At 39.0% G+C, this 22,663-nt stretch overlaps 1 protein-coding gene across 2 annotated transcripts in view; it reads left to right on the top strand.

Annotated features, from left to right (window-relative positions):
• Nucleotides 1–502: 502 nt before the first annotated feature.
• Nucleotides 503–22,663, top strand: part of jmjd1ca (jumonji domain containing 1Ca) — a 72,190-nt gene continuing 50,029 nt past the window's right edge. For both annotated transcript variants that reach the window (XM_082143693.1, XM_082143692.1), the window contains exons 1-2: nucleotides 503–885; nucleotides 11,419–11,586. In XM_082143693.1, the coding sequence (XP_081999819.1) occupies nucleotides 751–885; nucleotides 11,419–11,586 (303 nt within the window). In that variant the 5' untranslated portion in view covers nucleotides 503–750. The remainder of the gene's footprint in view (nucleotides 886–11,418; nucleotides 11,587–22,663) is intronic.

Below are 22,663 nucleotides of genomic sequence, written 5' to 3'. Positions count from 1 at the left end.
GCAGCGACGAAAGCAAGGCCATGTTTCCAATACATGGCATCCACTGTAAAACGCTCCTTGCGTTCACTTATCATTTTCCACAACTCAAGGTCCATAATCCCCATTCATAGCGTGAGACATTTAGCGGTTATGAGGTTGCTAAAAATATTCAGGTAATACAAATAATTCAGGTGTAGTTGTATTTGGAATATTCACTGAGCAAAACAGTTTGGTACTGTAGTATACAAAAAAAAAAATAGATAGTTGTTTTTTTGTGTGTGGTAAAACTGTAGTTTCCTAACCAATCAAAGACAACTGTCATTTTAAAATGTGATTAAGAAGTTCGAGCGTAGGATATAAGCGCAGACGAGGGACTACTTTTATGTGGCAGTGCCTCCAAAAGGGGAGTGAACTCAACTCTGGCGGACGGACACGTCTACTCGCTGCGGTTTGATAGTCCTGTGTGCTTTAACAGGGGCGGATGAATACCACGTGTGAGTGAGTGAGTGAGTGAGAGAGAGAGAGAGAGAGAGAGAGAGTGTGTGAGAGCCATAATGACTGTTACTACTCACAGTGTAAATCAGTTTCTCGGCGCACAGAGACATCAGTGTTCGCTAGAGAACGTACGCAGGGACTTTAAACCCCCTGTACTCAAACACACAACAATATTCTTTTAATCACCATAATTTAATAATGTGTCAACACCGTAGCACACAATAGGAGGAAGTTTGTTTGCTGTCCGCGGACATTTCTCGCACTTTTTGCGGGACCATGGCGCTGGAGCTGGTGGGCAAGCGCTGCCTGTGCGCGAGCGGCGGAGGGTCTCTGGAGCTCGCGAGCATCTCGCGCTGGAGCTGGAGATCCGGAGTCATCCGCGCGACCTCTGACGCGCCTGCTCTGCTGACGGTAACACTTAACTTACTTCACGACTGTCATTTAGGAGAACTGTTAAAACATACGCTCGTTTTGAGCCCCTTTCAGTTGATATAACTTATACAAATTGCCTTTATCTTGTCTGTCAGATGAAAAGTTTGACGGAACTACTGATATGACGGCGAAAGTTGATTGTGTTGAAAGCTGATACGTTTGTTTATGTCAGTTGTTTAGCTAACAAACATTCAGGCGGCTTTTACTATGAGTCGAAGACTGGGCGTGTTACTATGATAGAGAAAAAAACAAGTGTGAGAGTGTCTGAGTGTGTGTGCGTGTGAGAGAGAGAGGGAGCGTGTGTGTGTGTGTAAAAGAGAGAGAGTCTGTGTGTGTGTGTGTGTGTGTGAGTGAGAGAGGGGGCGTGTGTGTGTGTGTGTGTGAAAGAGAGAGAGTGAATGTGTGTGTGTGTGTGTGTGTGTGTGAGAGAGAGAGTCTGTCTGTGTGTGTGTGTGTGTGTGTGTGTGTGTGTGTAAGAGAGAGAGAGAGTGTGTGTGTGTGTGTGTGTGTGTGTGTGTGTGAGAGAGAGAGAGAGAGTGTGTGTATGTGTCAGGGGAGAGTGAGAGAGAGAGAGAGAGAGAGAGAGAGAGAGAGAGAGAGTGTGTGAGTGTGTGTGTGAGAGAGAGAGTGTATGAGAGAGAGAGAGAGAGAGAGTGTGTGTGTGTGTGTGTGTGTGTGTGTGTGTGTGTGTGTGTGTGTGTGTGTGTGTGTGTGTGTGTGTGGCTTCACTCAGACTAATTAGCTGTTGTGAGTTTACTGCACTGCCGCTGTAGCGTCTAATGACTCCATCACTCCACCACAGCACTGAGAAAGCTTCATCGCCAGTAGATTCCTTTTTATCTTCATATATTGATATTTACTTGAAACATTTCTCGAGAAAGAAAGCATACACTTTACATTATTGCACATAAACAGTCAATAGTACTCAATTACAACATCATGCAATGTGCATTACTAGCATTTGTTTGCATGTGGTGTGTATCCAGATTCAGGATTCCCACAGTCATGGAAAACTTAAGAAATAGGAAATTTAGAAATTGAAAAGTAATAGAAACTGTGTGTGTGTGTGTGTGTGTGTGTGTGTGTGTGTGTGTGTGTGTGTGTGTGTGTGTGTGTGTGTGTGTATTATATATACAATAATACATACACACGCATCTGGAAAAGCCATGGATATTCATTATTGAAGAGCTGTGGGAACCCTCTGCGTTACTAAATGCATGTTGACTCCGTGAAAGCCATTACAGTTACAGCGCCCTGTGCGCCGCAGTATAGACAATATTTGCATTTTTACAACCGTGAAGCTAATTATGAGGGTCAAAGGCACACTTTCCTCCTACACCAGTGCTCAGCGGTAGAGCAGATCACTCTCTGAGGATCACACTGATCTGATCCTGAGGTTTTTATTGTCATTTAAAGTCTAAATCAAACGGACACAGTGTATTCCAGTGGGGTTCAAAAAAGAGAGAATTATTATGATGTTTTATTCATTCTCTATGATGTCAGTGTTTATGTGCATTGATAGTCACGCTGTCGTTTGCTCCCAGCTGTGTGTGTGTGTGTGTGTGTGTGTGTGTGTGTGTGTGTGTGTGTGTGTGTGTGTGTGAATGAATGAGAGAGAGGAAGAAAGTGTGTGACTGGTTATTACTGGCTTGGTTGCTCAGATCATATGCAGTCTGATTGATTGACAGGCTTGCATTCATGTGTGCATATCTGTCATTCATTTTCCCGTACAGGTGCGGTATTGCTTGTATATCTAGGGTGTGTGTGTGTGTGTGTGTGTGTGTGTGTGTGTGTGTGTGTGTGTGTGTGTGTGTGTGTGTCTATTTGTTTAACAAGGTCTTTCTGGTTGTAAACTCACACCAACAGGATTTTCTTTCTGTATGAGAGTTTGTCACCCTCTGTGAAGTCAATTATTTTAGATAAAACTGTAATCTTATTATAGGCTATTTATTTGGAAAGTGCCCTCAGTTTCCTCTATGAAGAATCTCTCTGGTGTTATAGCTGTATTTCTTAAAGCTGGGGAATATACATGAGAGCTTGGTTTGTTTATCAGAACAGCTGTCGGTTTCCTCTCCTGGTGTATTTATGTGTTTGTGTTTCATGAGATTGTAAGCGCTGCAAGTGTGTTAGTGTGTGTTTGTCTTTGGGGATTCATATCTTTTACACCATTGGCTAGACAATGTCCCCGTGGCAACAGAGGCTTAGCCGTGTGACTGACAGCTTTCCCTGAGTTACAACCTCCTGCCGTGTTAGTGCACACACACACACACACACACACACACACACACACACACGCGCGCACGCACACACACACAGAGAGAGAGAGATATCTCCTAATGCTTCTCATCTCCTTCACAACCTGTTGTTTTACTGCATTGGGTTTTCTCATGGGTTTACCACAAGCACTGCTTTACTTTAACTTCCAACAATCTACAATGTGTCCTGGCTTGACAGCTTACGCACTATTTTTAGTTTTAAAACTACAGGAACTTTTAATGGGATAATAAAGGAACGTGTGATATAGAACATATGCAGTTCTGGATGCTGATGATGGTTCAATATGGCATACTAGCTGTTTAAACTAACAATTACAAAAATGTCAATGGCTATTCGAATTAAATGTAGAAAAATTAAATATAGTAGTAATGGGTTTAGATTTGTATACTTAAAAGGGGCCGGTTTCCCCCAAAATGAAGGTTCTGTCATCATATCAACACGTTGTTCCAAAGACATTTCATTCATCTTCAGAACATGTTTTTAATAAAACATGAAAGATTCTGTTCATCCATTGAAAGTAAAATATTTTATGCTTCAAAAAAGTTCATAAAGACAAATAATCCATATTAATCAAGTGGTTTAATCCAAGTCTTCTGATGAGACACAATCACTTCATATATTGTATTCATTTTATTTAGGCCTTGTAAAAAAATCTGCATTTGTGTCTCGAAGATGAATGAAAGACTTTGGAACGATATGAGGGAAAATTACAGAATTTTTATAATTTTTAAATATATAATATTTGGAAAACTTAAATTAGTATATAATGATGCATATTTAAACCTATATTAAAATTAGGGCTATTTCTACCGATCTGACCTTAAAATGACCCTTTATAACAATCTCACCGGAAAATTTTGCTATTTTACAAGGTGGTACAATTTTTATTTAAAAAGTAAGCATGAAGGTGCATCCCAAACCCCACCCCTAAATATAACATCACTGGTATGTAAGCAGATCCGAAAACATACAATGGTGATTGTGCGAATTAATAAGAATTAGCCACTGATTCGCCAAAAACATAAAATAGTTATAAATTGCCAATAGGATTGGTGTAACCTAATGTATTTAGCTCGAATCAGTCATATTAAATTAAATTTCTGACTTTGAAAAGCAAATAGACAGTCCTATAATGTGATTGTGTTTATATCATACCTTGTAGCCATAACAATATTCACAATATCTCTCGGCCGCTTGTATTCTTATAAAATATGTAACATAGAATCTGTTGCAATCTAACCCACTTGAGATGCAGTTATGATGGATTTATTTGTGCAGACAAGTGTTTCTGTTTGGATTGCACAAGTGTGTTGCAGTGATATTCATCCTGTGATATCTTTCGTCTGATGCAGACATTTATTAATTTAATCTGCGTGTGTTTTATCGACTCGCTCTGATAGTACCCTAATTCTGTATAACACTGCATTAACTAAAGCCAGATGTCTCTGCTTGGCCTCGTCTCTGTCTTGTCTCTCTCTCTCGCTCTCTCTCTCTCTCTCTCTCTCTCTCTCTCTCTCTCTCTCTCCCTCCCTCTCTCCCTCTCTCTCTCTCTCCCTCTCTACCTCTCCCTCTCTCTCTCTGGTTGTGTGTGTGTGTGTGTACTGTGCTCTATTTAAGCACTCCTCTCCCCCTCCCCATCCGTGCATGTGTTCACACTGAGGGCCGTATTCCAGCTCTCTGCACGTGTGTGTGTCTGTCTACACACACACACACACACACACACACACACACACCGACACACACAGCGACACAGATATATGGTTCTGCAGTGTCAGAGACACGGGTTGAATTTCATCAGCTCATGTGGAGAGAAGGAAAACATTTTTAAACCATCTCTCTCCCTTTCTAATGCCTTGTTGACCTAACGTGTGAATTCTTGTTTATATGTGTATGTGACCCTCTAAGTCAGTCTGCCTGCAAAATGTGTGTCGGTGTGCTCTATATACAGCTTTCTTCTCATTTGACCCTTGACCTTTGGCAGATGGTTTGAAGCTGTGCCAGGGAAGCAATGTGTGATTCTGCAGAGCAGACAGATTTTGTGTGTGTGTGTGTGTGTGTGTGTGTGTGTGTGTGTGTGTGTGCACGCTGTAGCTTATCTCCTGAAATGCATAAGAAGTCCAGCTCAGGCTGTGTGATTGTAGATCTAAGCTTTGCTGAGACACACACACGATTATACAAAGCTGTTTTAACTCCCACTCTGTCATTTCTCCTTCTGATGATGCATTACTTGCATTGATGTGTCTGTTTGTGTGTGTGTGTGTGTGTGTGTGTGTGTATTTGTGTGAAAGAGAATCTCCTATTAGTCCTGCAGAATCTGTGAAATCATCTTCGTCTTTTGATTTTAGGGCCCCGGGGAGTTCGGTGTGTGTGTGTGTGTGTGTGTGTGTGTGTGTGTGTGTGTGTGTGGTTGTTTCGGATGTTTGTGTAATCGTGCTCGTCTCTTCAGCTCTCACAGTATCTGTGTGAATGTTTGCGTGTCTTTATATGTGCAGAGGAGAGAGTGTGAAAGCGAGAGAGAGGGTGTGTGTTTGGCAGACAGAAGAGAGAGAGAGAGAGTTTGTTTAAACTGTGGAATATTATGCATGACAGAATCACAGTCACGGGACTGGTGTCCAACGCTCACTCCTCCGGTGAAAGAAGGCCTGCTGCTGCTTTACTAGAATAATATGAGGATATTAAAGGACACTACATCCTCTCTGTTGTCACACACACTAAAACTAGCTCATCAAGTCATTATTATGTTCACTAGCAGTGTGGCTGGTTCACACCTTCATGACACACACACTCCAGCGCTCACATCCACCAGACCCTCATCTCAAACGAGTTCAGATCATACTATATAATGCATGTCATTTAGCTAATTACGTGCACAGCTTTTCCTGTATTTCCCAGGGACGGCAAGAACTGATAAGAATGTTAATGTGTGCCTTGAAATGCAATGCAAGTCCCTTTGGATAAAAGAATCTGCTAAATGCATAAAATGTAAATGCAATTAATAACACTGTACTATGAGATCAGTTTAATTATGAAAATATTTTGCTTTACATTACAGTGTTCGTGTTGCACATTAATTTAATTGCATAATAATTACTTTTCAATTAATATAAATTACTATTTAAATACTTTTTATCAGTGTTTCATTTGCAAATTAATCTTTGTAAATTACAGAGAATAATGACATTTATTTTAAAGTGCATTTTACATTTTGTAATGGCATATAGGAGATAGTTGCTGTGGTAATTTAACATGCCTGTCACACACTGTGTGTTCATGTTGCTGTGCGTGGACTTTATAAACATACTCGCGTTTTCACTCTCTTCATCTGTCTTTTTTTTCCTCTCTTGTTCTGTCTGTCTTTCTCTCTCACCCGCCCACCTTTCCTTCCTCTCTCTCCGCTCAGTAAATTATTGATCAGTGAGGCGCCTCCGTGGATCACAGAGTTTGTGAATGTGTGTGTGTGTGTGTGTGTGTGTGTGTGTGTGTGTGTGTGTGTGTTTGCACTCAGCGCTAAAGACAGTATGTACAACAGACACGAACACGCTCACACAAAGTCACATGATAGTCTCATTCTACTATGTTGGCAGCATGCTTTTATTCCCCAGACTCTTTCTCTCTCGCCTCTCTCTCACACACACACACACACACACACACACACACACACACACACACACACACACACACACACACACACACACACACACACACACACACACACACACACACACACACACACACACACACACACACACACACACACACACACACACACACACACAGTGTCAGTTTCATCAGGAACACAACCAGACCCGTCTCATTCGCTCCTCGCTTGTGTTGCAGAAATGATTGGAACAGATTATTACGGTTAGCAGAATATATTTACACGTACATCTCTTCGAAAACCACTCGTAAAAAAAGAGTGTGTGGTTTGTCAGACAGGAAGGCAGTGTCAAGTTTGTGTGTGTGTGTGTGTGTGTGAATGCTGATGCTATGAGCACATTTCTGCCTGAGCATTGGCTGTAGTCCAGGCTGAAATCTGATGCCGGTGAATGTTTCCCTCCCACAAGCCTCAGGGAAGTGTTTACTGAGAGAGTGTGTGTGTGTAAATGTTTCTCTCCTGCAGTCTGTCAATAAGAGATACTGCAGAAGTGTGAGTATGCAATGCTTGAGTTGATTTGCAGGTGTGCCTGAGAGTCTGTATGCATATGTGTGTGTGTGTGTGTGTGTGTGTGTGTGTGTGTGTGTGTGTGTGTGTGTGTGTGTGTGTGTGTGCGCGCCCATGTGATATGTGTGAAACACTTCTCTGACCTGTTACAGCTTGTCGGCGCTTCATGGCCGAACAGCTCGGCACTCACACACACACACACACACACACACACACACACACACACACACACACACACACACACACACACACACACACACACACGTAGAAAAGCCTCTTGTTAGCTCACTCACATCTTGTAAATACCATCTGAGACACACACATACACACCCAAAGAAGGCACACATACATCATCATAATTACACACATGGCAGAAAAAACAGCCGCTGTGAAAAATGACAACCTAACGTGATGGTAGACACATTTCACATTGGCAGGACAGATGAAGCTCAGTGTAAATGTGTGTGTGTGTGGATTCAAAAGGCAGTAGGACTGGTTCCTATGACTAATGATCTCCTCTAAATGAATAATTGCTGTTTTCCGTTCACGCTCGCCCTTTTTTATACACACTTTCGGTCCGGCAGACAGGCGCACACACACACATCTCAGAGATAATGGCAAGAGTGCACGTAAATCACCTCAGTGTCCGACACGCATCCTTACACTGGGAGAGAGAGAGTTTGAGTGTGTCTTTGTGTGAAAGAGACCGTGAGAAGATGAAGGGGAAAGGTGAGGATGAAAGACAGCTGAAAGAAAAGGAGTTGAGGGAGATTGAGAGACAGAGAGAGACGGAGACAGTGATGTTGGTAGCATAGCAACTCAAAAATGGTCCTTTTTCTCTCCTCTCTTTTCTCTCTCTCTCTCTCTCACTCTCAGAGGATCTTGACCAATGACAACATGTGTCCCGCAATGCATAATATTTTAGGGCTATTTTTCTCTTTCTGTAGAGTGTGAGACAAACCATCTCTGGCACACACACACACACACACACACACACACACACACACACACACACACACACACACACACACACACACACACACAGGTGCATCGGTATGCTTAATAATGTGTGAAGTTTGCTATTCTAGACTGAGCAAACTAGTGGAAGGTGAACTGTGTTACTCTTATGTCTCTCCAAAAGTCTTCATTCAAAAACACAAGATGTAGAATGTAGTGAATGTTTGATTTGGTTACACTTTATTTTGATAAAGTCCACTTTAGGCGTTCTACTCACTATAAGTAACTTCGCAACTACATGTCAACTGACTCTTATTATTTTGCAGCTACATGTCAGCTAACTCTCATTAGAGTTTTAGTAGACTGTTAGGTTTATATGTAGTTAATTGATATACTAGTTGCAAAGTTACTTATAGTCTGTTGAATGTCTGTTGGGGAGCATCAAAATAAAGTGTTAGCTGATATTAAGCAGACACTCTACTAATACTCTAATGGCTTGTAGTTGACATGTAGTTGCAAAGGTACTTATTAGGGCGCTTTTCCACTGCATGGTACAGCTCGGTATGGCTCACGTTTGGGGGGTTTTCCACTGTGTAGTCTAGTACCTCGGTTTAGGTTCCAAGCGAGTCTTACCGATACTAAAATGTGATGTGTGTAAACACTGCAGATCACTGATTGGTCAGAGAGAAATGTCACTACCAGCATCACTGAATTTGCGACACGAGACACCAAACCCGCTAGATTTCAATAGTCAGCAACCGCAGTATAATTTGTTCGCACAACTTTTTTTAAACGACTTGCTTTAAATGACCGTCGCGCGCAACTTTAAAAAAAAAAAATTCTGTATCGATGTCACGGCAGTCGAGGCGGCGCAACTATAACGATAAGTCTGAATGTCTGAATGAAAGTGGGCTATCAAAATAAAATGTTACCTTTGATTATGCTTATGGTATAACATCAATAAGGTTAACATTTAAATGTGCCTATGATGCCAAAAATCACACAACTAAACATTTGAACATTCAATTCAAATTTTCAAATGCCGAACCAGTGCAAAAATATCCTATTTTAATATTTGAATAGAACTTTTAAATGCACATATGGTTATTATGCATAATATATTTATAATATATACACATATTATGGGTCAATAATTTGAATGATCAAATCAATTTTGTCCAAAATATTCTTAAGTTACATTCAGAAGTTTGAATAAAAGTTATGCTTAATCAAATGCTCAGTCAAACATTTGAACATTTAAATCGTACATTTTAATCAAACATACAAATATACCCAGAATGCCCAAAAATGCTGAATTAGCATGTTCTAATTATATATTCTAAGCAATATTCTAATTAGCATGTATGTATTCGGCATACACTTTTACCCAAAGCATCTTATTGTGCTTTCAGGCTATACAATTTTCTCAGTTCCTTGGAAATCAAACCTGTGACCTTGGGAGTTGCTGTACCATTTGATTACAAATTTCCAAAATGCTGAATTGAAAATGCAAAAGTTTGAGTTGAATGTTCAAGCGCGCCTATGCTGGCCAAATAGTACAGAATCAAACATTCAAACGTTCAAATTAAAAAGGCCTATGATATCCAAAACTTCTGAATCGATCATTCAAATGTTCATATCGAATTTCTAAATGCACTTATGACACCCACATTTGCATAATTGAGCATTTAAACATTCAAATCAAATTTTCGAACGCCCAAAATTATTTAAATTCAACATTCTGGATCATACGTTTGAAAGGTTGAATCAAACTTCTATAATCAACTTTAAATGTCTAAAATATTCTGAAATTTAAAAATAAATAAATATATATTCTAAAGTAAACTTTAAATGCAAAAAATGCTTGATCAAACATTCAAATAAAATCATTCAAATGCACCCAGAATTCTCATATGTGACCCTGGATCACAAAACCAGTCACAAGTCGCACGGGTATATTTGTGGCAATAGCCAACAATACATTGTATGGGTCAAAATTATCGATTTTTCTTTTTATGCCAAAAATCATTAGGATATTAAGTAAAGATCACGTTCCATGAAGATATTTAGTAAATTTCCTACCGCAAATATATAAAACATTTATTTTTGTGAGTGAATGCAGCACAATCACGAACATAAATGGACAATTTTAAAGGTGACTTTATCAATGTTTCGATTTTTTTGCACCCTCAAATTCCAGATTTTCAAATAGTTGTATCTCAACCAAATATTGTCATATACTAACAAACCATACATCAATGGGAAGCTTATTTATTCAGCTTTCAGATGATGTATAAATCTCAATTTCATAAAATGTACCCATGTGACCCATGTTTTGTCATCCAGGGTCACAAATTGTATTTCAGTAGGCTCAACCCATATCTGTTTATTACCAGTCCTGCTGGATTCTCCTTCCACACGGACCACAGATGAGAAGCAGAGATACTCCACCTCTTTATACCCTTACCTGCTGATTACCATGAATTCTGAACCACTGCGAGTCGGGCTAGATCAGGGCTATATTAACAGTGAGTTTCTGTTTGGTGACTTTGTGATTCAGATCTGCCACAGATTGAGCAATATTGTCGAGCTGCAGTAGAGCTGGATGGCTCATTGCAGCCGTTGAGTGAGTTTTAATTTTGTCTGGCTCAGTCATCAGTCAGAAGCAGCGCTTGTGACGCTGTGATGACACTGGGTGACAAATACGAGTGACATCATTGAATTCAGACCTACAAATGAAAATCTGTTTCTTGGTTCTGAGCTGGAGTGATATGGACATCACTGTGTGATCTGATGTGTGTGTGTGTGTGTGTGTGTGTGTGTGTGTGTCTAAGATCGTTTCACCATCAACATAAGTAATCGATTTAATTTCGGTTTCATGTTGTGTGTGTGTGAGCGTGTAAGCAGGCTTTTGTGTGCAAGTAGTTATGTAGTTACGTATGCTTTTGGTGTGTTGACATTTGTTTCTAATTTACTAGATTTATCACTTTTGAATGGTTTATTAATTAGAAGCATCAATCAAGTTAATTGTGAACACATATGCGTCTGCACATGTACCTCTGTGTCTGTACATACATTCGCAACCCACCAACCCTCTCTCTGTCTCTATACGTTAGGTGTGTGTGCACTGGGACGGCGAGCAGAGCGCGGAGAGGAAGTGGAGGAGACTTCGAGAGGAATGTGAGGTGGTTTTGTTGGAGCAGGAGCTGGTCTGGGCCGCCAGAAGAACCGGCTCAAACGGCAGCAGCAGCGTCCAGGAGAAGAGGAGACTGCAACCAGCCCTGGTGAGTCCACATGAACCCTGAAAGTACTGCCACTCACACTATACACAGACCGTCTGATGCATATTACACGCAAAAATGACAAGAGCTTGAAACTGAGTGACTGGATTTATGCAGCCAGAGTTGGGGGTTTTTATCAGTCTGGCTTTTTTTATTTAAGGAGATGTTGTGTTATAAAAATATTACTATTTTAAATATGTATCTAAATATATGAGATGAGAAGCAGAGACTGATTGCAAGACGAATTCTTGAAATGATTCTTGAATTCTTGAAAAGTACACGTTTTCATTTGTTATTTAGGGGTACGTAAAAAGCCCGTAAAAGTCCTGACAGAAAGCGATGCATAGGGATGTAGTGTAACGTGAATTTTTTATTCTTTTTTCCGAAGTGTCGACAAATTAGTGTACACTACATCCTTATGCATCGCTTTCTGCCAGGACTTTTACAGGCTTTTCCCAAATCGCGTAAGTGACCTCTACGTGCGGGTTAGCATTAGCCGTCAGGCAAGTGTTATTTAAATAAACTCCTGATGTACTTACAAACTTTCCAATGCCTCGTTTTATGAGTACAGAACCTATTTGTACTACTGTAGAAGTTTGGTACCATTCCGGGCATTATTAGTGGGGTAATTTACGAGATACAACCTTGGATCCATTAGCGTCTTCACTAAGCCATTCGGCTGATATCTCTAAATAAGCTCTAACTTTAATAATGTTCGACCAAGGGGGAAAAAAGGCTTCTGGAGGGGTTGTTTGGCTCGAGGTCATGGTGCACAGGACCCTAGGTTGAAATGACTCCAAAACATCCCTTTAAAACTAATGAGATGATTATAGATTTTGGGAAGAATCGTACAGTCATCTCTCCTGTCATTATTAATGGTCATGCTGTTGAGGTTGTACATCAGTTTAAATACCTTAGTACTGTGTTAAGAAAGCCCACCAGCATATGTATTTTTTTACAGAAGCTTTGTGGTTTTAATGTGGATAGTACTTTTATGATTAATGGAGTAATAGATTTTTTTTTTTTTATCCTTTTGTACCAGCTGCCATTGTTTTTTTTTAATTATACTAGGTAAATTACTCATGGAAGTGTTTCCCCCGCCCCCTCTCTTCTTTGTGTGTTGTGGTGTTGAGTGTTTGTTCTTGCTGATTGTATGGTTTACTGCTGGCTGTGAAACAAATTGATGATAAAGTTGACCTCACATTACCTCTTCTTCCAGACAGCAGATCAAAGACGTTAAAGCAGTCATTTGTGCCACTATGGCTCATACTCTACAATCACGCGTTATGCAACTTAATTTATGACGGCATGTCACCGTGGCTGACTGCGTCTTTCTACGGGTTACTCTGCGTGACGTGGAGTGGTAACTGTGGCAACAGAGCTCTGTTTGGTCAACAGGTTGCAGAGATAAGGAGTGTGTGAGTGTGTGACCTTCCTCCATTCAGAGCACTGTGTTTATAGCTTTGTCTGATAAAACAGTGCAAGGCTGTGTGTGAGATGGGCAGTGTTTTTATATATCAGGATGGTCAGTATAAAAGGTATTTCTGCAGCAACATATGAGAATGTCTCTGCCAACACACACACACACTCACCTCATTCTTTCCCTTTTCATACTCTTTCTCCTTTTTACACCTCTCACTCCTATTTTATTTCACTCTCAATGACACACGCCTGCCTCAGCCTCCCACACACTAGTTGGATCCTATTGGTTTTATTATTTAAGTTGAAAACAGTTTTATAGGTAATATTTTTTGGAAATATATTGATGCGAACCAAAAGAAGTGATTATTTGTTATGAATTTAAATGAATTAGTCTGGCATTACTGCAGACTCAGCTTCACATTTTGAAACACTTTAGACTCAAATAGTCGTACATTATAAATATAATGTGGTTAACCATGTTTGAAGCCATTATAAAATAAGTGATACACTGGTATATACTGTAGAACTGAAATTGGCGCTGTTGTTTGGCTACCAGAAACATACATGATCATTCATTTTTGACAAACAATTTTATATTTGAACTATTGGTTTAGTAAATCTTTAATTACATGATATGCAAATATACATTTATATGAAGCATATTTTGCTAAATAGTTGTTCTAAAAAATGGCGTTCAATTTGTGACCCAATTTCAGTGCATCGCAATCATAAGGTGAATCAAATTGAATAATTGTCAGAATATCACTATTGACTATTTCTTTAAAGTGCCCCTATTATGCTATTTTAAAGTGACTTTATTTGTCATGCACTTTAATCTTTAAAACTTGCAGGCTTTTTACATTCACAAACACACTGCATGAAATGTAATGTTCGAAAAAGCTTTACGGGGCTACTTTAAAATGTGCCATGGATATACCATGGCATCTTTAACATTGTATATAAAGTCATGCCAAACAAACAGCCCTAATTAATTAATATACATGAATTATTTTATACTCTAACTGTATGTCTCTCAATAAGCTCATTTGTTTGCTGTTCTCTTAGGAGAAACTTAAATGAATTGTAACTTAGACACATAGGATATGAAAGAACCTCTGAGCAATACGTTTTCCTGTGGGTTGAACAGACACACTCTGGTTTCCTTTTTTCCCTTTTCACACACACACACACACACACACACACACACACACACACACACACACACACACACACACACACACACACACACACACACACACACACACACACACACACACACACACACACACACACACACACACACACACACACACACACACACACACACACACACACACACACACACACACACACACACACACACACACACAGAGAGATCAGATCTGCTTGTGACTTTCTCTGCTGTAGAATACCACTGAGTCAGCAGTGGTGCTCTATCATAGTGACCTGCACACATACACACACCATCCTTTTTCTCCCTTTATCTCCCTTTTTCTAGTATAATCTCCCTGGCCCTCTTTTCTCTATCACTATCCAACCTTCTTTGTCAAAAATTAACACTGCATGTATGTCAGTGTACTTGTCAAAGAGATTAGAAGAGACAGGAAGAGACAGACGCTCACTCACGGGATGAAAGCCTGTGTGTGTGTGTGTGTGTGTGTGTTTGTTTGTGTGTGACTGTCAGACAGACCATTAACTAAGCGCGTATGTATGTGTGTGTGAGAGAGAGAGAGAGAGAGAGAGAGAGAGAGACTGAACATATCGGGAAGGGGAACAGATTAGGTGTTTGTACTTTTGTGTGTGTGTGTGTGTGTGTGTGTGTGTGTGTGTGTGTGTGTGTGTGTGTGTGTGTGTGTGTGTGTGTGTGTGTGTGTGTGTGTGTGTGTGTGTGTGTGTGTGTGTGTGTGTGTGTTTGTGTGCGCATATTTGCTGGTGCTAAGAGATGTTTTGACCTTTACATAAAATAAAAATAAAAAGACCTGCAGTTTTACAAGAATGTGAGGTGAGGGGATTTTGGGAAATGAGAGGGATTATGACTACCTTTAGACACGAAAGTCGATATTGTACCCAAATCCATGTTGGGAATTTAACATCGATTTAACATAATTTGTTGAGTTATGTTAAATCATTTGTTAATCAGGATCTCTCCTGCCAAAAAGTTGTAATTTATTTTCATTTCCCTTTTACTCTTAAATAGCTGTTGACCTTTAAAACTTTTATATGTAAATTATCCCTGATAACCTCGGCAAAATAAATGCGGCATTGTGTTCACACTCTCGTTCATAAGGCTGCACTTTTTGAACTTTATGGTATCATAAAGTACCATACAATATACAATATACTTTGCAATGTATCATAATTGTTTCAGTTGCATCTTATTTAGACAAACTGCTTCTTCATTAATTGAGCTATTTAGAAAATAATGTGCATGAACACACAAATATAAAGATTTAAAATATCAGTGCAATATTAAGAATCTTTTCAAATCTTACTAATGTAAACTTGGATGGTCATATGTTAATTAGTGGTAGGCTGATATTAGCAGTACTCAGGTTAAGTACTCAGACTGTTATGAGATTACCTACTTGGACTGTGTTGCATTGGCTGATTATAGCAGACAGTTGTCGGTCCATCTCCATCTCCGAACAGCCCTGTCAGTGGCTAACGTGTGTTTTCTAATTATTTTATTTGAGTAATTTCTTGTGTAATATATAGTTTTGTGTCAGTATGATTTTTTTTTTTTTATGATTTTTTTCAATTAGTAATTAGTATTAATTATAATTTTTTGTATTAATAAATACTGAGAATGATTAAATTAATAGTTGTAAGGCCCATTCTTATAAAGATAACTATCATGATAACTATATTAGCATCCACACTAACGGACAATAATAATAATTTTTGGTAACACTTTATTTTACAGTGTCATTGTTACATAATATGTTACATGTAGTTACTATAGTAATAACTATAAATTATGCATAATAACATGCAACTAACCCTAAACCAAACCCTAATCCTACCCTAACCCTATAGTAAGTACATGTAGTTACTTAATATTACTCCGTACTTAAATGTATAATTACAGTGTAACAACGGCACCTTAAAATAAAGTGTAACCTTCTTTTTATTATAAGTGCACGTATGCCGCTTTAAAAGGCAGGCTCTTTAAAGTCATGTAGATTCTGATTGGCTGTCAATGTTTTCATCGTTTATCAGCTGGACAAGAACTTATTTTGAAAGGTATTCTAATGATATTGATGTCAAAATAGACAGTAAAAACGTTTTTAATACTATTTCGGTAACACTTTATTTTACAGTCTCCTTGTTACACGTTACATGTAGTTACTATAGTAATTGCTATAAACTGAGCAAAGCTACATGCAACTAACCAAATCACACCCAAACCCTATAGTAATACATGTAGTTAATTATGATTACCCAGTACTTAAATGTACAATTACACTATACCACAAACACCTTAAGATAAAGTGTAACCAATATTTTTCTATTTCAAATAAATGCTGTTCTTTTGAATAAGATTAGAAATGTTTTTTGAGCCCCAAATCAGCATATTAGATTTCTGAAGGATCATGTGACACTGAAGACAGTAATGATGCCGACAATTCAGCTTTGCATCACAGGAATAAATTACATTTTAATTTATGATAGAAAATAGTTAAATTGCAATACTAATTTCACAAGATTACTAATTTGACTGTTTTAATTACTGTGCTTTTTGATCAAATAAATGCAGCCTTGGTGAGCGTAAGAGATGTTTTCTATGATATAAATTATATATATATATATATATATATGACACAGTATTCCTCAGAGAGCGTGCGCATATGTAGCATCGCGTGTAATATCACAGACTGGACGTTCAGCGCACATTCATGATTCACTGTGTGATGTACGTGAACGTGTGCACATTTCACGAGAGCGTGACATCAGATTTATTTCCGAAGGGATGCTGCACAGCAGTGCCATCATTTCAGCAGAGAGAGAGAGAGAGAGAGAGATTTCATTGGTTTTTTTCCCCCATTTTATTCCCTCTGTACCTTCCCAGAGACCAGCAAAGCACAGAACAGAGAAAGCCGTCTCTTGCTACACTTCATTAGTCTGAATGCAGTTTAAATAGAGAGAGTTGTGTGTGTGTGTGTGTGTGTGTGTGTGTGTGTGTGTGTGTGTGTGTGTGTGTTTATACACAGCTGTAGAGTTGTGTCAAGTTACCTTGGACTCTGCTCTCAAAGTCATATTTATGTACCAGCTGCAGAGCTTACATTACTCTGTGACCTCGCAGAATAACAGGTCAACCGCACGTCTGTGTGCCGGGCTCTGTGTGTCCTAGGAAATTTATTTCCTCTGGGGGTTTGGGGTCTCTTTCTCATCGGTGTTGGTTTCCCGCTTTATGAATGTTTCCGACTTTTTTTTTTACTTGGGTGAAACTTCACGAGAGCTTCACAAGAAAACATGCACGTCCATTTTTAGGGCCCAATGAAACTTTTCCCAAATTCTGTGTTTTCCATATGAACTATTCTGGATTCAAATGTAATGGTGTAATTACATTTTAATAATTAATAAGCATATCTAATCAATTGAATTCATACAACTTTTTAGAAAATATAGGGCCCAGTTTGAAAATTGGTTTTATTTTTCACAAATTCAGTTTTATCTTTTTTATATTTATTTATGATTTAATTCAAATTTATCATCAAAAACTGTTGTAATTTAAATTAATTCATAAAACACTATGAACATCACGCATGTTTAAGTATGTGTAATAAATGAAACCGTAGAAGACGAAACTTATTCACTCTGACACATGCAAAACATTGTAGACTTTGCGGTGTAATAATCACAGACAGTCCATATCACGATTTCAGTTTATTTAATTGTACGCTCCTACTTTTGTTGCTAAATTCCGTGACATTTTGTGTCACATTTACCTACATTTTTTTAGTTTTAGCAGGCAAATTACACTCAATAGAAATCCGCGCGATCGAAAGTCTTGCGAAAGGGGCGAAAAGTTGGCTTGGGTTTATAGTGACTTTTGTACTTCATACATTACTACACTATTGACAATGGAAAATTACTTTGTTTTGCCCGCAAAATTCAGGCAAAATGTAGCTAATGTGACCACACCTTTATACAGTAAATTCCGTTTTAGTGACTGGATCCACATCGCAGGAGTCATAGTGTTCTACATGTTGTTATTTGTTTCATCTCATGCTTGTGTTTTGACAAGTCTCACAATGTGTATGTGTGAGATTGAAGCCTCGGCAGGACTCTATATTTAGCTTGTGTGTGTGTGTGTGTGTGTGTGTGAGAGACCCTCCGCCCCCTCGCCTGTTCTTGGCACCGTGCCAGTAACGGTCTAACCACACGTCGACATCTACCACCAGACGAGCTCTCTTCTCTCACTCACTAATTCTCTGTCTCGCACACACACATCACCCCGCAGTGTTTACATAAGTGTCGGTGCTCTGCTGTGTGTTAGACACACACACATGCGCTCTCTCTCTCTCCCTCTCTCTCCTCTCTCTCTCTCTCTCTCTCTCTCTCTCTCTCTCTCTCTCTCTCTCTCTCTCTCTGCATGTGGGGAGCGTTTGGGTGTGTGTGAGTGCAGGTGAACGCGGTGAGAGGGCGGTTTTTCCTATTTCTTTTTTTCATTTATTTCTTTCACTTGGAAGTTATGACGGATAAGTAAGGAATTAATTGTATTGGATAGGTGAGCTGTAAGTTTTGTGAGTTGTTTGGAAAGTTTGACGGAGCTGAGATGGCATCCCTTCCTGAGGGGAGTGCAGCGTCTCTCTCGCTCCGTCATGGGGTCAGGTGCATGGCGGAACCTGGCGTAAATGTGGAGGATGTATTGATCGCGGCTGGGGAGCAGATCGGCTACGACAATATTTGCTCGGCTTCTCGAATGAATAAGGCGGTGGTGATTTTCGTGAAAGAAGAAAATTTGGTTAATCGTCTGATAAGCAACGGCGTTGTGGTAAGTGGTACCTTTATTACTGTTTCACCGCTGGTTACACCTACTACTAGAGTGACGATATCAAATGTGCCGCCATTCATTAAGAATAGTGAAATTGAACGAGCTCTTGCGAGTTACGGAAAGTTTGCTAGTCCAGTTAAAATGATTTCTCTTGGATGCAAAAATGAGGCCTTGAAGCACGTGTTATCATTCAGAAGACAAGTTTTTATGTTTCTGAATGAACAAGATTTGAATGTTTCTTTTAGACTGGGGCATGAAGGAAAGTCGTATCTGGTGTATGCGAGTACCGGGAATAATAAATGCTTTGAATGTGGAGACATTGGGCATAAGAGGGTTGCATGTCCACATAAGGCTCAGAATGTTGAGAATACGCAGCAGAATGTTGATGATGGGAATCGTGAAATAAATCGAGGAATACAACCTCAGGCTGTGAGTGAAGTACATGATGGTGGTGTTGCTGTGGGTGATAGTACGAGGCCTAGCGAGGAGCCCACTGTTGTTGTGAACCAAAGTAGGGATACCGAGAGAATGATGAGGGCCGATGAAGTTACAGTGACAGCAGAAGTAAGTGGAGTAGGTGTAGAAATGGTGACTAGTGAGGCTGGTGGAAGTGAAATTGAGCCACAACCTGAAACATCACAGGGCTTTGAAATGAGTAACGATGACAATGAGATGGTGGATGACGATGCTTGTTCGGAAATTTCTGAATTTGGTTCCCAAGTTATGGGAGAATTGTATACATTGCAGGAAATAAATGATTTCTTGGATGTAACTTTTGGTAAGATAGTTGAAGTAAATGACTTCTTCCCAGATGTGGATAAGTTTATTGCTTCAGTAATTATGCTACAGAGAACGGTAACCCATGACGAACTAAGTAAGAAGAAGAGATTTCGTTTGAAGAAACTCTTAACGAAATTACGTCAGGGTAAATCTCGTGCTTCAAATTATTAAAGCAATGATTAAGTTGCACAGGGTGTCTCTCTTACAATGGTTTCTTTTTCTATCCCTTCTATCCTTTCATCTTTCTATGGAGTGTTTGAGGGTTGGTTCCTTAAATATAAATGGGGGTAGGGACAGGAAGAAATTGGCAATGGTTTCAGAATTTTTGAAAATAAAACAGATTAATGTTGCATTTTTACAGGAAACACATACTGATAATAATAATGAAATAGAATGGGGTATGTGGTGGGGTGGAAAGCTCGTCTTAAGTCATGGGTCAAATAATAGTGCTGGAGTTGCTATTTTATTTTCAAAGAATATGAATGTTAATATTTTAAATGTTGAGGAAATTGAAAAGGGGAGGATTATAATAACAAAAATAGAGTTTGAGGGTTTTCTGTTTGCTTTTGTAAATGTATATGCCCTGAATAATGGGTCAGAAAGGGTGAGGTTTTTTATGAAACTGAATGAATCTCTTAAGAAAATTGATGATGGTGTGTGTATTATTGTAGGGGGAGACTGGAACTGTACAACAGATTTCACTGTTGATAGAAATGGTGAAGAACCTCATAATCAATCTAGTTTAGTACTATCCAAAATAATGGGAAAAAGAGGTTTGATAGATATATGGAGAGTAAGGAATGGAATGGAAAGACAGTACACATGGGTTAAAGTGACTGATAATATTGTTTGTGGGGCTAGATTGGACCGGTTTTATCTTGGAAAAATATGGAACAACAGAATAATGAACGTTTTTCATTCACCAAATGCCTTTTCAGATCATCATATGGTTGGTTTAGATCTTAACATGAAAGAATTGTCAAGACGTACATATTATTGGCATTTTAATGTTAAACTGTTACAAGATGTTTTGTTTTGTGAAAGATTTACAATGTTTTGGAATGAGTGGAAAATGAAAAAGAGTTTTTTTGAAAATATTAGCCAGTGGTGGGAAGTGGGAAAAGCCCAAATAAGAGTTTTTTGTCAGAATTATACCTTGCATTCTTCCTCTCAAATTAAAGTAACAGTACAAAAACTGGAAAAGGACATTGTGCAGTTAGAAAAAGAAATTATGGATAATCCTGGAACTGTGCAGAAAGACTTTTTGGAAAAGAAGAGAATGGAACTTGGATCTTTTTTACAGGAACGGACTAAGGGAGCACTGATTAGAGCAAGGTTTTGCTCGATTAAAGATATGGATGCTCCTAGTTCTTATTTTTTTAACCTGGAAAAGAAAAATGTTCAACAGAAACAGATGCATCATCTTCGTCGTGCAAATGGAACTATAACCTCTGATCCGGTGGAAATCAGAAAAATGGCAGTGAATTTTTATGCGTCATTATATAGTAAAGAATCATGTGACTCTAAAAGTACTGAGGAATTACTGTTTGATTTACCAAAGTTACCAGATGGACATAAGAAATTGCTGGATAATGAAATTACTTTTAAGGAACTCACAGAGGCAATGCAGCAACTGTCTTCAGGTCGGTCTCCAGGAATAGACGGATTGCCAGTTGAATTTTATAAGCAATTTTGGAATCTAGTTGGAGTGGATTTGTATGAAGTGTTTTTAAATTGTTTTAAAGAAAAATCACTCCCCTTAAGTTGTCGACGTGCAGTCCTCTCACTGCTACCAAAAAAAGGGGATTTATGTTTATTGAAAAATTGGAGACCAGTGTCCCTACTATGTCTGGATTATAAGATACTGTCAAAATGTCTGGCTAATAGAATTAAGCATTGTTTAGAGTTTTTGATTGATAAAGATCAAACGTATTGTGTTCCAGAGAGATCTATTATAGACAATATATTTGTGTTACGAGATTTAGTTGACTTTAGCCACCTTAATAATAGTGATCTTGGAATTGTATCATTAGACCAAGAAAAGGCATTTGACAGGGTGGATCATGGGTATCTGTTTAATGTTTTAAAACATTTTGGTTTTGGTGAAAATTTTTTATCATATGTAAAATTGTTATACTCCGATGTGTTTATCATGGTAAAGGCTGGTGGGGGTCTTAGTGCTCCAGTACCTCTTGGTAGAGGGATCAGACAAGGCTGTCCATTGTCTGGGCAGCTGTATAGCCTAATGATTGAACCTCTCTTACATAGACTTAAAAAACATTTACAAGGTGTGTTATTTCAAAATGGAAGTGAAAGTGTTAAATTAGTTTTGTCTGCTTATGCAGATGATATTACGGTGTTTATCACGAGGCAAGAGGATATTAGGAGTTTAAATGAGAATATTAAGCTTTATGAAAAAGCGTCCACTGCCAAAGTAAATTGGGAGAAAAGTGAGGGTTATATTATGGGTCAGTGGGACGAGGTAGGATATCCACAACTTCCAGGTGGCTTGAGATGGGGAAGGGAAGGTTTAAAAGTGTTGGGAGTTTTTTATAGGCAATAGACAATATCAAATGAAGAATTGGGAGGGTATGCTGGATAAGGTGTCTGCCCGATTGTCTAAGTGGGAATGGCTATTACCACAGTTGTCTTATAGAGGGAGAGTTCTGGTCGCCAATAACCTGGCAGCGTCTACACTATGGCACAGGTGTGTAGTCATGGAATCCACCTGAGGACATTATATGTGAAATTCAGAGGAAATTGGTCAATTTTTTCTGGAGTGGCGAGCACTGGGTCCGAGCATCAGTGATCTTTTTGCCAGTTTGCGAAGGAGGACATGGCCTGGTGGACGTTAAGAGTCGTATCCACGCGTTCAGATTA

This window comes from Leuciscus leuciscus (genome assembly GCF_965113295.1).
Source record: "Leuciscus leuciscus genome assembly, chromosome: 17".
NCBI lineage: Eukaryota > Metazoa > Chordata > Actinopteri > Cypriniformes > Leuciscidae > Leuciscus > Leuciscus leuciscus.
Note: the sequence above shows the minus strand (reverse complement) of the source record. Positions and strands in the feature narration are given on the sequence as shown.